A 17,426-nucleotide genomic window follows, 5' to 3' on the forward strand; every position below is an offset into this window, starting at 1 on the left:
GAACCTTCATGCAAACACAGTCACACAGGTGTCCGCAGATAAATCCTCTCTACCCCCAAATCTGTACTCAGGGCATTACCTGAGTGCTTTTGCTGTGCACAAACAGGAAAAGAAATGGCTTGCATGCATGTAGGAGTGTTTGTGGGAAAGGGATGTGCATGATGTGGAATGGAACTTAATTTAGATGTCACCAAATTATTTACAATAACCTCAGGGCAGTGTTTGTCCAGCTCTGCTCCAACTGATATTTCTTTGCTGTGGGGCTAGGCAGGAGAATTCTTCAGGTGATTAACGAACTATTAAGCTCAGTGCTAATTACACTGGGGGTACAAGCAGTGCTTAATTTATGCCAAGGCTTGCCAGGGCTGAGCCCCGGCATCTCTGGGCTTGGCTGTTCATAGCCCCGGCACCTCTGGGCTTGCTGCGTCAGTTTTGAAAGTAAAAAAAAAATTGCTTGAGCCTCAAGTACCTAATTGCTTGAATCCCGACACCTCTTTCATTACACATTAAGCACTAGGTACAAGGGTCAGGAGGCCTACCCTAAGGAGAATGAAGGAGATGTCAGGCAGTAACAGCATCTCAGGACCAATCTCATTTCTGCAAACATCACAAAAGACAATTGGGTGGTTTCCATCACACTAGTACCTAGTAGAGCACAGATCAACAAGCAGCCCTGTGCAAGAGGTTCGGTAAGGTAAAGCGCCATTATCAGTCCGTAAGAGTCAGTCTCTCTGTAACTGTCATGGAAGAGGAAGGGGAATCAGGAAGGGTCATTTGGAGTGGAATGGCCAACATCAGCTTCATCTGTTGAAATCTCCTCGACAAAGAACTCCTCCCTGGGCGAGAGCCTTACAATTTTGCTTTCTACTCCAGCTCTCTGCATTAGCTCAGCTCAGTTATTCAGCAGAGCACATAATACCCACCAATGCAGTGGCTGTTAAGAGGCATTTACACATTTTCAAACAGTGGCATTTGTCCAGGAAGAAATCACAACATGCAGCCCAGCCGAGCAGACCAATGGACCTTTCCTAGACACTCCTCTCCCTGCTCCTGCCACCACCCACACAGGGCTTTTTAAATCCTCCCAAGGGATTTGGTGCATTTCATGGGGTCAGACATGGGCATGTGCGGGATCTGTTTACTGCTGGCAGCAAAGATAAAAAAATGTGTGGGGCAGGGACAAGGGTGTGGGAGCTGGGCTTAGTGGCATGATGAGAATTGGTGCAATGTGTCACATGAAGGGGAGATTAAACAGGCATAGCAAGAGCTATTGTACATCTGCCTACTCAAGCACAATTGGAATAACTGGCACTTATTCAGCAGCTGTCATTCCGGGCTATCAAAGCACTTTACAAAACGGCAAATTAATATTATCGTGTCCATTTTACAGATGGAGAAGCTGAGGCACAGAGAAGTTAAGTGACTTGCCCAAAGACATACAGTGAGTCAGTAGCAAAGCTGCAGTGAGACTCCAGGTTGCCTGATTTTCATGCTGTTTCCTTGGCGAGGCTCAGTTTTTCTATATTTCTGTCTCCCTCAGCTATCCCTAGTTTTCTTTTCAAAACTGTAATCCTCCCCCCTCCCTTGTGCTTTAAAGTTACTCATGTCAAACAATGATCAAAACCTTATTTTAATAACTACACTTAAACAAATCTGTCATTAAAATTTCATCCCTTCATCTAGGTCCTTCCTTTGGAAAAACTTTAGCAGTAAATTCTTGGTTCCACAAATCAAAGTCCTTTCAAACAAAACCATTTCATGAAGTTCAAATGCTTCTGCAATGACCTCTGTTTTGACCATAACATCTTATTTGCCTGTACATCCAGACTGTATGTTAACAATAAGCTTAAGTGTGTTGCAGAGGTCAGCTGATGGATTCTGGTTGCTAAATGGAATGAATAATAGCCTTATAACCATTCCAATCCCTGGTCTTGTCTGTCCAGTGAGACAAGAGTGTTACACTTCCACAGTCAGAGATTTACAGGGCTGTAAAAGAGCCATTCTAGAACACAGTAGGGCATTCATTAAAAGGCTCTCTTATACAGCCTTATCTGACTTGGCGCCTCTTTCAATGAACCCAAATAAAAACCTGTGTGAGCCAGGACTCCCAAGAAGGGAACTGTACTTCCATGGAAATAGCCCTTCCCAAAGCAGTGGAATGTCTAGCCGTTCAATAGCACGGTATTTCTTCTGTACAAAACGTGGGACTTTGGCAAGTGGGTTCTAGTCCCAGCTCTGCCACTGACTCAGTGTGCAGTATAGGCAAAGCCCTTAATTCCTTCCTGCCTCTGTTTCCCAAGCTGTTAAATGGAGATGGTGCTTATTTCACAGAGCAGCTTGAAAGACTGGATTCATTGTAAATTGTGTGATCTTTGGATAGACAGTGCCATGTACCAGCAGAGACTGGGTGAGGACAGGGTTTTGGCTGGATATCAGAGAGGGCTGGTGAAATTATTCACAGTCATCAGATGATTAGGAATAGCCAACATACTGACACTGACTGGCACATTTTTGGAGTAGAACAGCTGAAGAGTCTATACTAATAGAAATTCATTGAGTGCTTACATATTGAAGGCAAAATCCTGAAGTCCTTATTTGGTTAAAACTCTCATTGAAGTGAACAAGAGGTTTGACCCACAGGGATTATGTAGAATATCTGATGAATACTTATTTATTCAGTGAGGTAGCTGTTACTGTTAGGGTTGAGATGGCTGTGTCTATTATTTGTAGGGTGTTTTAATCATAAGTGAGTGCTCATTACGTTACTTATTTCACTTTAGACATGTGCTTAAATGTTAGGCTAGATGGGGGCTATATAGGCACAATATTACCCCATAGACAGCTTGACCCTGCAACACTAGATGGGAGTTTTGCCATTGACTTCAGTGGGAGCAGAATCAGAGTGAGTATTTCACAATAAAATCCATTACTCGGGTGAGACAGGGCCACTTGTGGTCACTAAAAGCCCTTTAGAAACTTTTCATAATATAAGGGTGCCAACCCCAGTGTCCTAGCCAAATTCCAGTGTGGGTAACATTCTGCCACCCTAAACTGCTACTGCGGTTTCATCCAGATATGTTATTCTTCAGTTCCTATCCTAAAGTGTTCAGTAGTCTTGCTGGGCTGGGTAGTCTTGCTTTGATGCACACCACCCCAGAAGTGGCTTCATTTCAGGGAGGGGTAAAGTGAGTCCTGACATAGATTGTACGTCACTGTAAGTTTGTGCGCAGACAGCCTAGGACAAAAAGTGCTGGATGAAGCTGAATAGCTATTGTATTGGTAAAAACAAAATAAGGAAGACTTCTACAGCCAAACAGGAATATGACTGGTGACCAAACAGAAAAGTGCCTTCTGTTCTTCAGTTGTAGACACTCTCCTGGCACACATTCACCTCCTGATTTGGTAATGCATATGGATAATGAACGGAGACAAGATGTGCACTGGAGGAACATATACAGCATGGCCTTGGGTTTCTCTTAGAGGCATTGGATTCAGCCTTCTTCAAATTTTGGGGGAAATTCGTGGTGTGGGCCCATCTTTATAAGATGGATTTGAACTGTATGACATTAGATCTGAATCCACCCAAATGTGGGGAAGTTTGGATCAGGATCCATATCGAAATATTGCAACTTCGGCCCATCTCAACTTTTTGTAAAGGAACTTCTCTCCTGCCTTAAACCACCATCCTTCCTAGAGGTAATGTGATTCATAGCCAACAAACAGATGTTTTAATGAGTCAGTGACTCTTTCTCCTTCAGATCAGGCTGGTACTCAGCCTCATTTACAATGGAGCTGGCTGGCAGGCAGCACTATGTATAATGTAGTCACCCATGAGTACCATACATCATAGAGACATAGTGTTCTGACTGAGTCACAGAGCCAAAGGTTCAGGGTCCTTCCAAGTGGCAAAACTTCCAGACTTACCAGCACCATTCCCGGAGTGACAGCATGCTTCTGCACAAGCAGAGGTGGCAGGGGGGGCTTTTTTCTCATGACACTGTCCATGTTGTACCTCAGCAAGCGGTAAGGGTCACACCTGCACTAGAGATGGACAAACACATTCATTCTTTCTAGGTAACAGATGTGTAGCCACGTGGCTTAATGCACTAATGGAAGGGGCTAATACTACAGTGATGAGCACAGTATAAAAACTTGAATAGAATAAAATAGGTCTTTGGGAACTCTAGTGGGGGGGGTCTCAGCTAAAAAATAAAGCCCTAATGTTGGTTGTTATAATTTTAAAATGGAATGTGTTAGAATCACTGAAATTGATGATGGAGAAGAATGTAAGTGATTTTTGTCAATCCCAACGACGAAAAGCTATTGCTCCTTAGCAATATTTGTGAGGGACATATCCAGTCTAGTTTTAGATGATACAAGTGACATAGCACTAGTTAACAGGGGTCACCAAAATATTTTATCTGTGAAGGTTTCGATAGAAATGAGTTGCTGCACTGCATTTGTTGGAGCAGAAGAGGTTGACATCTGTCTATTTTAGGGTTTTCTACTGCTGCACATCACCATAGTATTTGAGCGCCTTCCATATAAAATCAATAGGAACAATCAAAGTCCCAACTGGACTTCCTGGAGTCTCTGGCACTTCTCCCTTTTCAAGGTGTGGGGAGGAGTTGGGGTTTTGATTTTTTGTGGGGGTTGGGGTTTAGGAGTACAGTGTTATGAAATTACAGTCTAATTACTCTGCCACATTTGTGGCCAGATGCAAGGTTGTTTTGGATCAGGCCCTTGAAGCACTGCAGCAAGAGGTATGTCATTTATATAGCCTTAGCGGTACACAAAATGCTCTTTGATTGTATCATTTATTTCTTCTCGCTGACTGTGACACTTTGCCAGATAAGCTAAAGAATGCTGGGAGTTGCAGACTTGACACAGAGTCGTGTATATACAGGACTGTAACCACATCTGGAACTCAGGCCAGCATTTAATTGTAGGACTGTGTATAAAAACGGTTGGAAATACAATTCTCAAATCCTTACATATATGCTGGCTCTGAGCTCTGACACTGCTATACCATTTCACTGTCACTGTTGAGTGAAACTTGCTTGGTTTTATTATTAATCCAGTCTGGAAAGACTTTCACCACAAAGTGTTAACTCAGTAATTAATCTGATACTCTCATTTGAGTAGAACCTATCTTCTGAATATGTATAATACGGATGTAGCAACATCCTCAATATTTGAACTGGACTGGAGACACTGATGTACAGTTTGAGTCTCTCTCTTTAAGGGCTGTTTTTCTTATAATTGCCATATAATTGCACATGCAGCTGGTTCTGAGACATCAATAGTGACCCCTAGTGAGATTAAAATAATTGCACTTGCAGTTGTTTCTACTAGAACAGCAGCACATCCTGGTGGCTAGTTTGCAAAATGTGGGTGCAGTCATTATTAAGCTTTATCTTTTAAATAAAGATAACAAAGATAAAGGTAGCAATCAGAATGACATCTTGTGTTGGTTAGACATCTCTTCTGCCTGGTCTATGCATGTTATCACACCAGTGACATTCTGTAGCTCAGTGGTAAGCAGAAAGCCTCATATTTATCATTTCAAGGGGAAATGACCAAGTAGTTTAGGGACAAATTTTATAACTTAACAGTGACTTAATGAACGTGGAGTCTGAACTCCCCCACTCATCGCTAGTAATGGTTCCTCAGCGCCCAAGGTCAAAGTTGGAGCACATTAGTGGACAGCAGGAGAAAACTTGAACTGCTGCTGCTGTGTGTTGTAGCTGCTCCATGAAGAGTTCTTCCGTCTCAGATTCATAGATTCCAAGGCCAGAAGGGGCCACTGTGACCATCTCGTCTGACCTCCTGCATAACACAGGCCATAGATCTTCCCCAAAATAATCCCCAAGACTGTCAGTCTAATACTATTCACTAGTGTCACTCACTCTCTGATTAAGTGAGCTGTAGCTCACAAAAGCTTATGCTCATCTCTAAGGTGCCACAAGTCCTCCTTTTCTTTTTGCGGATACAGACTAACACGGCTGCTACTCTGAAATCTGAACGTTATGTTTCCTGAAAAGCACGAGGCAGTCCCCCTTTGCTGTGGGTCGCCTACGTGTGTTTTCTGTCCTCCGATCCTTCTCCCCAACCACAATTTACCTGAACACAAGGGGATGGGCGGCCATGCTGTTTTTCCATGTACAGGCTTTGTAACATCCATTCCAAGAAGGGAGAATAGGAAGGGTTTTGGGATGACAAGACAAAGATCACCAGGATCTGATCGGACTTTCTGGGGGCTGAAATAAACTTGTCAAACTCCAAGTCAGTAACAAATGGAATTTTCACGACGCACTTGCAGCCCAGGCCAGTGTCCTGTTTGGAGAGCAGCCTCCGGAGCACAACTGGGCAGTCAGCAATAGATGATGCCCAGGTACTGGCAGGGCGTGCCCCTGCAGCTGAAATAGTTTTAACTCTGCAAGGCATATAAAGTTCAGTTTAGATACATACATACCAGAAGTACATAATATACAGTAGATATTTATTGTAATCCAAGAACGTAGTTAAATACAGGTCACTTTGTTACCATGATTTCAGGCAGAGGCTCCAGTATGCCTAAGACATGGAAATCTGACCCTTTAAAAAGTTGAGTCGGCTTGCATGTATGTCATAAATATAAAGGGAAGGGTAAACCCCTTTAAAATCCCTCCTGGCCAGAGGAAAAATCCTCTCACCTGTAAAGGGTTAAGAAGCTAAAGGTAACCTCGCTGGCACCTGACCAAAATGACCAATGAGGAGACAAGATACTTTCAAAAGCTGGGAGGAGGGAGAAAAACAAGGGGTCTGTGTCTCTCTGTCAGTATGCTGCTTTGCCGGGGATAGAACAGGAATGGAGTCTTAGAACTTTTAGTAAGTAATCTAGCTAGGCATGCATTAGATTATGATTTCTTTAAATGGCTGAGAAAAGAATTGTGCTGAATAGAATGACTATTTCTGTCTGTGTGTTTTTTTTCTAACTTAAGGTTTTGCCTAGAGGGATTCTCTACGTTTTGAATCTAATTACCCTGTAAGGTACCTACCATCCTGATTTTACAGGGGTGATTCCTTTACTCCTATTTACTTCTATTTCTATTAAAAGTCTTCTTGTAAAAAAACTGAATGCTTTTTCATTGTTCTCCGATCCAAGGGTTTGGGTCTGTGGTCACCTATGCAAATTGGTGAGGATTTTTACCAAACCTTTCCCAGGAAGTGGGGTGCAAGGGTTGGGAGGATTCTGGGGGGAAAGACGTGTCCAAACTATGTTTCCCAGTAAACCAAATTAGAGTTTGGTGGTGGCAGTGGTTATTCCAAAGACAAAAGATAAAATTAATTTGTATCTTGGGGAAGTTTTAACCTAAGCTGGTAAAAGTAAGCTTAGGAGGTTTTCATGCAGGTCCCCACATCTGTACCTTAGAGTTCAGAGTGGGGGAGGAACCTTGACAATGTAAAATAGAGAAAGGCTTAAAAAAACCCACCAAAAACCCCATTCAGTTGAACCTCCCAAATTTTGCAGAAGGCTTTGAACCTGCATCCAGACCCTGATTTTGCAACTTGGGGCTGTCTCAACTTAAAAAGCATCATATTCCCTAACATCAAAGGAAAGTGGCTCTTTGAGAGGCAGAAGATGCAAAACTTCTCTCCCACTAACAGTTGTGTTCATTCAGGAATGTATGACAGAGGGGAAGAATCCTCCAACAGATGCAGACAAACCCTTGGAAACTAATACTCGGGCATCAGGTCAGATTGAGCTGGTTCACAAAGGCTTGATCCTACACTCTTTGAAGTCAGTGGTGAAGCTCCCATTGATTCTACTAATGCAGGATCAGGGCCTATACCAGCACTCTTTTGATGGCCCTTTACCAGTTCTTGTAGAACCTAAGCTTTATCTTACAGGAATATTCAATTTCTAGGGCTTGTGGTGGTGCAGATATTCTGACCCATCAAACAAACTGGGCAAATGTTAAATGTTCTCTGTAGGATGTGATCATAAAACTCTCTTCAGTCTTCCTGTGTATAGAGATTTATGGGGATTTCATCTACCCACTGGGGAATAAATGTACTACGCACTTAGGAATTCTAGCGGGAACTGCAGCAGGAATAGTGGAGCAGGTTGAAAAAGAAGGCAAGATGATGCCATTATATTATGTAAAAGGCCAGCTCCTCGGGTAGTGTATGTCAGCAGAGTTCCATTGAACCCATTAGAGCTATGCTGATGAACACCAACTAAGGATCTGGATCAAAGAATCCAGTTTAATCCTGCCAGCTGCCTGCTTACCTCATTCACCACACAACTATTTCCTTTATGATCAAAATAAACTGTGAACCCAAAATTTCAGTGACACTGTGTCCTCTCCCCAACCAGGAAGAGTGTAGGCATCACCAAGCAAACCTTGGTGCAGGCTTTGGTTGGGTCACGGTATCCAAGTGACTGAAAGGTTTCCTTTGATCCACGGGTCTGCGAGAAGGCTTGGGAGGAATCCTTTGGTCAATTGGTCTGCTAGGAGGTTTTTGAGGCCTTTTCATTTCTGAAGCTATTGGAGCATGTTCGTTCACTCTTTTAGCCCAGGCTTGAGATGACGGTTCCTTCCTTTTAAATTTGACATACTTTGCTCCTTCTAGAATTGGATATTCTATAGGAATCATACCTGCCAAATAAAAAACAACACTTAAGGATGTGCTTGTTTAGAGAATTTTCTTTAGCTCAAGTTGAAGGGGATGGTTTGGGCTTTTGGTTTGAAAGGCCCCAAGAGTTTTATGCCTGCAGAAATTCATACAACCAGAGTGACTGTTTAGCTGTTGACCTATGAAATCTAACCAGCCCTGGAAGCACTATGCCTGCACTCCCCTCTTTCTGACAGGTTGTGCATGATTGGCCTTGCCCTGGCTGCACATATTGGATGCTCTTAAGTCACTTTTTAAAATTAGTGCATCTTGTTCACTCAGCCTTGAGTTCCATGATAGTTTGATGAAGCAAAAATGGGATATGTTCACCTGGGACCGGAAGACAACTTGAACAAGGTTCCCAAAGGTGAATGGGACACTGAGTAACTTGTTGATTCATGTACCTTCCCAAGTGTATGTAGGTATTCTGGAGTTACTCAGTCTACCTCTAACTTGTATGGCTTTATTCAAATTTTCTATTAGGTCTTCTAGTTCACCCCCTTCAAATCTGCTGTTCAACATATCCATTGATATTTCAGTATTAAATGACTTCAAATATTTTAATCAAAGTAACTTCAGCTCTAGTGCTGGGTGAAATTTTCTGGATGAAAAAAATCATTCCTTGCAAAATTCAGTGTCAGTCAAATGTATTCACAAATTCAGGTCAGATAGGGATAATAGTTTTGGCTCCAAAAAAGAAAAGATGTTCAAAAAATCAAAACATTTTGATACGTTCCATTTTGGAAATGTAACTTTTAGTTTTGAAACAATATTTTGTTTCGAAATTTAACAAATTAAAAAAAGGATAAAGACACCCAAAAACAAAACCAAAGAACTGGGGGCGGGAGGGGGAATCATTTCAGGTCTAACAAAACATTTCATTTGACCCAAAAAAAGATTTTTTCAGGTTTTTTCTTTCAGCAAAAACCTCCAAAACATTTCCATTTGGGGTCAATCCAAGTTGATTTTTTTTGGTTCAGCCACTAAACCAGAAATCAATTATTTGCTCTGCTTTATTCAGTACCCACATCGTTCTTTCCCTTCAACTCATTCCTTTGAGCCCATCTCTTCCAGAAAACCTTTCTGCAATTCTCTCTCCCAGCCTTTCCAGTACTTTGACCTTACATCATCATCCTTGCATTAATATGTGTTGGAGCTAAACTGTAAGTCCCTTGGCGGAGACACCAGAACTTATTATACATATGTACAGGAGTAACCACTCTGTTGACACTCAGCAAAAAATACGATACCTGAAGCTATCAAAATGGCATTTATAAATTGTTTCACTGTCTTCTGAAATCGCTTCTTAATCTCTTCCAAGGCTCTCTCCAGTTGTTCCTTCTCTTCACCATCACTTGCCTTTGCACGTATCTTTAAAGAGTGAAAGGAGAAACCCAACCATTGTTAGTTAAGATTAGAATCACGTTTCCAGCACTGCAAACTTTGAATGACATTATGATTGAGGGGAGGCTGGTGCAGTCCTGTTAGAGACCTGTTCCGTTGATAACAGTCTTACTTCCTAGTTATGATCCAAGGTCCTGTGTTCAAGTCTCACAGAAAGAGTGGATCTTTTACCCACTTAACTGGTAGCCCATCCCAGGATGAGGATGACTAGGTGATGATTTCACTTTCCCTTGTCTTCTCTTTTAATCCCTGTCCTCTGTTGATAATAGTTCAATATTAGGTAGCAGAAATATGATATCGGAGCTAAATCACCTAATGACATCCCTCCTGTGTTGTTCCTCTTTCCTTTCCAATGGAAACGTGACATCAAAAATAAGTTAGCCAAATAATCAATCTCCCTCTTTTCTCCAATGCCTTCGCATCTTGAAACCCTATGGATGGAAATGCCTTAAAATTCTCACAGCTCTTTAGAATTTATAAACTAAATTTTTGATTCAGTTTTATTTTAGGGCCATGAACAGCTAGAGAAAAATGCAGTTTGAAAGGCCACTCTCTCCTGCAGATTGGTTGAGAATGGTAGAAGGACCTTTATGCACACAAGTGCAGACAGATAGGGAGATTGTGGAATCTACATCACTGGAGGTTTTTAAGAACAGGTCAGATAAACACCTATCAGGGATGGTCTAGATAATACTTAGTCCTGCCTCAGTGAAGGGGGCTGGACTAGATGACCTATTGAGGTCCCTTCCAGTCCTACATTTCTATGTTTCTATGAAATGAAAAGGACAAATCCAACATCAAGGTTTCAGTGTTGAGCAAATGGTGTCATGAGGCTGTGAAGGCTCCTCCTGGCTACTGCTGTTCTCGATCTCAGAGGTGAGGAGGCCCTGGTTTATCACTTCACACCTGACTGTACTCACTGCTTTGAGGAAGGAGCCTTGAAAGTCTGGGGATTTCTGTAGTCTTCCTGTCTGAGCTTCTCCTGGCTTCTACTACTGTTTCCTACATGGGCCTGGTGTTACATGTGCATCCTCTGGGTACACAGTAAGAGGGATGAGCTGTACCTGATGCTGGGTGCTTTGGGGAAGGAGCCCTTAGCATCTAGGATTTCCATAATTCACCCCTATGAACACTTTCTGGTTGTTTCCATGTGAAGGAGGGAAAGGGTGGTCTCTGGGTCTAGTGGGAAGAGAGTTCGGTTTATTGTTGGATTTTATTAATTAATATATATTGGTTAAGACATATAAAGATGTAGGTCTGATATTGTTACTTATTACTGTTTTTCATAAAATAGTTTATTTAGAACAATAAACCAAAAACTCTTAAAAAAATAGAGGCACTATGCATACGGCATAAATGTGTATATACTTTCTTTCCTACCGAGTATTAAGCACTACAGTGAGAGGTGAAATAGAAAAATTTGACAGAGTTGGATACAGAGAAAAGGAAAGTGATGTACAGAACTGAAAGAGTGATCTTGTTTTAAATGGAAATTTAAATGGGATAAAAGATGGAGGTAAATATTCCTACAGGCTGATTATTGTATTTATTTGTAGTGAGAGACGTCTTGAAGGATATAATTATGGAAAGGGAAAGCGGAGTAGAAATGTGTCCATTTTAAACAAAGTAAACTGAAGTTTTCAGGTGAACTTTAGAGAGGATTTAACTCAGACAGAGGGCATTGAAGTTACCCTACAGTGCTGTACAAAGTGAGAATGACCACTAACTATGAAGAGTGTGTGGTATGTAAAAGAAGAGACCAAGTCCACAGAGAATCAAATAAGTGGAGGGATTATTTTTGAGAGAGAGCTGGACAAATGTAAGAGTGGGATTGTATGACAGCGTCGCTTGTGATGGTGGAGGGCAGGGCTTGGCAGCCGTGAGGGTCCCTTCTGGTTCATGTGGGATATTCCTAAAATTTCCTGCTTCAAGCTTTCAGCCAGTCACCTGCAGAGATCAGGAATGGATCTTGCCCTCCTGTCCCCCCGCCCCCCGCAATGTGTTCTGGGTTTTTTGTCTCCTTCCTACAAAGCATCAGAGATGATCACAGCTGGAGATGAGAACTTGGACAGGATGAACCAGTGCTCTGAGGTGGCACCGTGCATTCTCTCTCTCTATCTCTCTCTCTCATGCTTCACTGACTTGTTCTTGCTCACATGCTCAGGGTCTAATCATAGAATCATAGAATCATAGAATATCAGGATTGGAAGGGACCTCAGGAGGTCATCTAGTCCAACCCCCTGCTCAAAAGCAGGACCAATCCCCAATTAAATCATCCCAGCCAGGCCTTTGTCAAGCCTGACCTTAAAAACTTCTAAGGAAGAAGATTCCACTACCTCCCTAGGCAACGCATTCCAGTGTTTCACCACCCTCCTAGTGAAAAAGTTTTTCCTAATATCCAACCTAAACCTCCCCCACTGCAACTTCAGACCATTACTCCTTGTCCTGTCCTCTTCTACCACTGAGAATAGTCTAGAACCATCCTCTCTGGAACCACCTCTCAGGTAGTTGAAAGCAGCTATCAAATCCCCCCTCATTCTTCTCTTCTGCAGACTAAACAATCCCAGTTCCCTCAGCTTCTCCTCATAAGTCATGTGTTCCAGACCCCTAATCATTTTTGTTGCCCTTCGCTGGACTCTTTCCAATTTATCCCCATCCTTCTTGTAGTGTGGGGCCCAAAACTGGACACAGTACTCCAGATGAGGCCTCACCAATGTCGAATAGAGGGGGACGATCACGTCCCTCGATCTGCTCGCTATGCTCCTACTTATACATCCCAAAATGCCATTGGCCTTCTTGGCAACAAGGGCACACTGCTGACTCATATCCAGCTTCTCGTCCACTGTCACCCCTAGGTCCTTTTCCGCACAACTGCTGCCTAGCCATTCGGTCCCTAGTCTGTAGCTGTGCATTGGGTTCTTCCGTCCTAAGTGCAGGACCCTGCACTTATCCCTATTGAACCTCATCAGATTTCTTTTGGCCCAATCCTCCAATTTGTCTAGGTCCCTCTGTATCCTATCCCTGCCCTCCAGCGTATCTACCACTCCTCCCAGTTTAGTATCATCCGCAAATTTGCTAATGATTGTCATATACGCATTTGGGAAGGGATTTTCCCCCCAGATCAGATTGGCAGTGACATTGAGGGTTTTTTTGGCCTTCCCCTGCAGTGTGTGGATGTTGCTTGCTTGCCAGGATCCTTTGGGTACATCTCATCTAAACAATTTGCTGCCATTGAGGGGCCTCAGGCATTGGTGCACCTGTCCTTCCTGTTCTCTGCCTGTGACACATAATAGTCTAGTCTTCTGTGGGCTGTAATATTTTGAGCTAATTTCAGTTGTTGGGTTTAGTAAGAAGGTGCTGGGTGGTGTTGGTGGCCTGTGATATACAGGAGGTCAGACTAGATGATCTGGTGGTCCCTTCTGGCCTTAAATTCTATGACCTCCTACAGCATAACAGTTCCATATTGACTCAGCACTGACCTATGAAGAATGTTTCCTACTGAATGCAAACTCTCCTTGACAATAGTGAGAATAGATTTTTAAATATTTCATAGAAATTTATATATTTCAGTGAAACTTGCATTTTCAAACATGGAGAGCAAGAACATTTTGAAAGCTATCCAGAATGTCTAGCATCTACATATATGTGATTTAAATTGGCCAGATCCCTAATTAGTGTAAACTGAAGTCACTGGAGCAACACTAATTTACACCTGAAGATCTGGCCCGTTCTCAGATACTAGAAAAATGAAGCTAGCATTCCACACCAAATCTAAAGTTCTTAAAGGACACTACAATCAGGCCCAAAATTTAGACAAGCTTTTACAAATCTATCACCACTAAAAAATGCTTCCAAGATTTTACCCTCTCTTAATTCAATGGTAACATTCATTTTCCCATCATTTTCCCCTGCAGTCCTGCCTTTTCAGCACTGAAAACCTGAAAATGAAGTTGACCATATCACTGAGAGGGCATGTCACTGAGAGGGAAATGCAAAAAGTAAAGAAAAGATTTTAAAAGGAAATGGGATTTCAAACATTCTTTCAGCTTAAATTGGCTAAGAGGTTAGCAGCAAGTAAAGACATGTATTTATTTGCCACATACTGTTTGGTTCTGAAGTTGACAGATTTCCTCTCTGTATGATGAATAAACCTTTTATTTTATTTTATCTGTCTTCTAAAAGTGAAAACAGTAAAAACAAAAATGCCAGCTGGGAGGATGATGAATTCTAAGTATAAAGTCTGGCCCAATTAATACCAAATGGTGGAGAAATATGTCACTCAGGCAGCCTATGAAGGCAGCCTCTGGGCTAATAAAGCATTTTAATTGAAAGACTGTCTTTCTATAAAAGTGTATCCACAATATAAATATTTAGGGAAGGACCTGGGAATGATTCTTAAAAGAGAGGGTTGTCTCTAAGGCAGGTTTCAATGTAGTTCCTAGGGGTTACTTTTCAAAGGTCAATGGGAGCCTTGGGAAGCAATTTAAAAACATCCAGTCTTAAAACAGGGGGATGTATTGTTTATCTACTTTCCTTAAATGTAATGTTTGCTTTTGCTGATAAGTCAAAACCTGAGGTAAAAGCATTTGCAAGCAAAACAGCACTATACTGTAATGCCTGGGGCTCAGGGGGCAATTCACTCAGTACAGAGGTCCCATGCAAGGTTTATTTCTGCTGACTACTTACTTATGTACCATAAAAGCCCCACTCAGCCAGACCCTTAACACAGGATTTCAAGTGCTTAAGGCTTGGCACTAGCCCCCTTGTCCTGGAGTAAATGTCACCACTAGTGCATAGGAAGGGTGGGTGAAGCATAACCCACGGTTTAGCTACACCCCTCAGATGAGGAAACTAGGCTGGAAATTGGAAGAAAACCACCCTTTCATGTGAATTGTAGCATTTCTGGTTGCAAGTCAGTGGGAAATATTGCTGATTATTCTTAATATTTGTATTATAGTAATACCCACAGTGCAATAAGTACCTTCCATACCATCCCTGCCTGAAAAGCTCACAGTCTAAGACTTATAAATGTAAAGAATGTCTCTGATAACACCCCGTAGTTTAGAAATAGGTCATTCATGCCTCACTATGGGCCTGATCCTGCATTTTTTGCACACCTAAGGCCAGATCTTCAGCTCCCTCCTGCAGTCCCTCCCTCTGCTCCTTTGCACTGCTTCAGCAGCACACTGTAATCAGAAAGCCAAGGTAAGGAGAAGCCATGGGTGGAACAGAACTGGTACAATGATTATACACCCATCCTCTTCTCAATCCCTACGTAGAGGGCAGCAAGGTCAGGGAACGATGGCGCAAGTGGTGCAAGAACAACCCAGGGGGGCTCTGTTGTAGCTGACCACAGCTTGGTGTGGCCATGAGGGATCAGATACCAGGTCAGTCACTGGATTGGGGGCACAGAGGTAGCAAAAAGTTATCTTTGTCCCTTTCTCAGTTGCACTAGGTTCAGCACAGTACGGTTTGATGGTTCATTGGGCATTTGGGATATATAAGGAATGCAGGATCAGGCTCGATACTGAATCGTTTCTGCTTCTGGTCCACTTCAAAAACAAGAAATGCAAAGTCACATGCAAAACAATAGCTCAAAATATTAACTGAACTTATCTAAAACTAGAGTAGATACCATTAAAACCTCAACATTTGCCTCTCTAGTCCCCTGCAATGATTATGGTCCTGATTTAGTTGGGGATTGGTCCTGCTTTGAGCAGGGGGTTGGACTAGATGACCTCCTGAGGTCCCTTCCAACCCTGATATTCTATGATTCTATGGTACCTTCCTATTCTTAGGAGCGGAAATAGCTCCTTAGTAATTGCACTGTGTCCCATGGTGACATGCACATTTGTAAAGCCTGAGAGAGGAAGAGATGAACAAATACCGAGAGTTTTAATGACTTCCACTGTACAAAACAAGTTTTATGTTTGGTTCAAGTTTAGGACCTGTCCTTATTTTATCACTCTAGTAAATAGGCTTGACTAGGTCAGTGAAAATAGCAATATTTTAGCCATATTTCACATACTATGGTTGGTTAATGGATTTAAAACTGGCTAGCAATTAGTGGGGCACCCATCAGCCATCCTCCTGGGTGTAATTCATATATATATTACTGCTGCTTACCCATTTTTCAGCTTTGGGTGTGTGTGCACATGGAGTTCTTGACAAAGACATATTGATGGTCTCATTCAAACAGGAAAAAGAAAGAGTAATGGAATTTTGACCAAGTACCTTCAGTTTTAGCTGTTCATTTATCTGAGGAAGATAATGGACAGGGTAAATTATGCCTTCATTTTTGCTGCCACCATTTTCCTACTACATACTACTCCAGGAGATTTGTATCCATCTTTCCACCTGACAGCTTCCCAGGTCTGTGAAACACCTCTAACACATTTTGCCAGAGTTTATGCCTCCTTGGAGCAAAACTGAGTTCATTTGTTAATCAGGGGCAGGTTTCTATATTGAAAACATGCAGAAATTCAAATGATTTTGATGGGAAATCTCTCTTCTGTCAAAACTGTGACTAAAAGGAAATACAGGGGGTTCTGAAAATGAAGTGACGTATGAGAAACTCCTCAAAGTTAAATTCTGTGAATTTGTCACAGCCCCACAGGTTTGTGATTTCTGACTTGTATGGTTGCTTCATTCAGACCAGAAGTTGAGGGTGCTCAAAACAACATCTCACAGGATTTGGGCTTTAGTCTGCAGTATTCCAGGAGAACACCCTCAAACAGAAACAATTAGCATCCTGGGGTAATTAATTCTTGGGAGATAGCCTGGCGTCAGCTACATTTTCTTCAGTGAGCACAAACCAGTGAAGCTTCTGGTTCATAAATCTTCAGTCCATTCAACCTGTCCTATCTGAGTTAGCGTTAAACAATTCAGCTGAGATTTTTAGAGCCACCTAAGTGATTTGGATGCCAAATTTCCATAAACAGTAATCAGAATTAGGCACCCATATCTCTTAGGAGACTTTGAAAATTTCAGCCTTCATTTAAGAAGGTCTCCTCAGTCTGATGGCACACAGCTTCTTTTCGAACTAATAATGCCGCAGACCCATCTTTTTCAAGAAGCTATAGCCGGAAACTGAGATGATAAGTTACATCTTTCCAAGGCCATATTATTGTAGGTTTGATACTTTAGAAATAATCTGCAGATTGAGACTGGGTGCCAAAGTAGTATCAGAGGGAATAGGCAGAAATAAAATACAACGCATCTACCACCATCACATCAAACAGAAGAACTCAGACAGGATCAAAAGTGTTCCTGGTGCAAAACCACACTACACAGCTATTCTGAAGTCTGGGAATGTTCATAATTTTTGACTCTATTAGGTCTGTGAATATTGGCACTTAGCA

General features: G+C 42.1%; 1 protein-coding gene across 1 annotated transcript in view; it reads right to left on the bottom strand.

The window, feature by feature from the left end:
- Positions 1 to 17,426, bottom strand: part of C7H3orf20 (chromosome 7 C3orf20 homolog) — a 50,117-nt gene that overhangs the window by 19,983 nt on the left and 12,708 nt on the right. Inside the window, exons 8-14 of the mRNA XM_048857724.2 lie at positions 16,192 to 16,323; positions 9,912 to 10,032; positions 8,390 to 8,645; positions 6,124 to 6,436; positions 4,995 to 5,082; positions 4,919 to 4,920; positions 3,925 to 4,041 (exon numbers count right to left, since the gene is read on the bottom strand). Of these exons, the coding sequence (XP_048713681.2) occupies positions 3,925 to 4,041; positions 4,919 to 4,920; positions 4,995 to 5,082; positions 6,124 to 6,436; positions 8,390 to 8,645; positions 9,912 to 10,032; positions 16,192 to 16,323 (1,029 nt within the window). The remainder of the gene's footprint in view (positions 1 to 3,924; positions 4,042 to 4,918; positions 4,921 to 4,994; positions 5,083 to 6,123; positions 6,437 to 8,389; positions 8,646 to 9,911; positions 10,033 to 16,191; positions 16,324 to 17,426) is intronic.

This window comes from Caretta caretta, chromosome 7 (genome assembly GCF_965140235.1).
Source record: "Caretta caretta isolate rCarCar2 chromosome 7, rCarCar1.hap1, whole genome shotgun sequence".
NCBI lineage: Eukaryota > Metazoa > Chordata > Testudines > Cheloniidae > Caretta > Caretta caretta.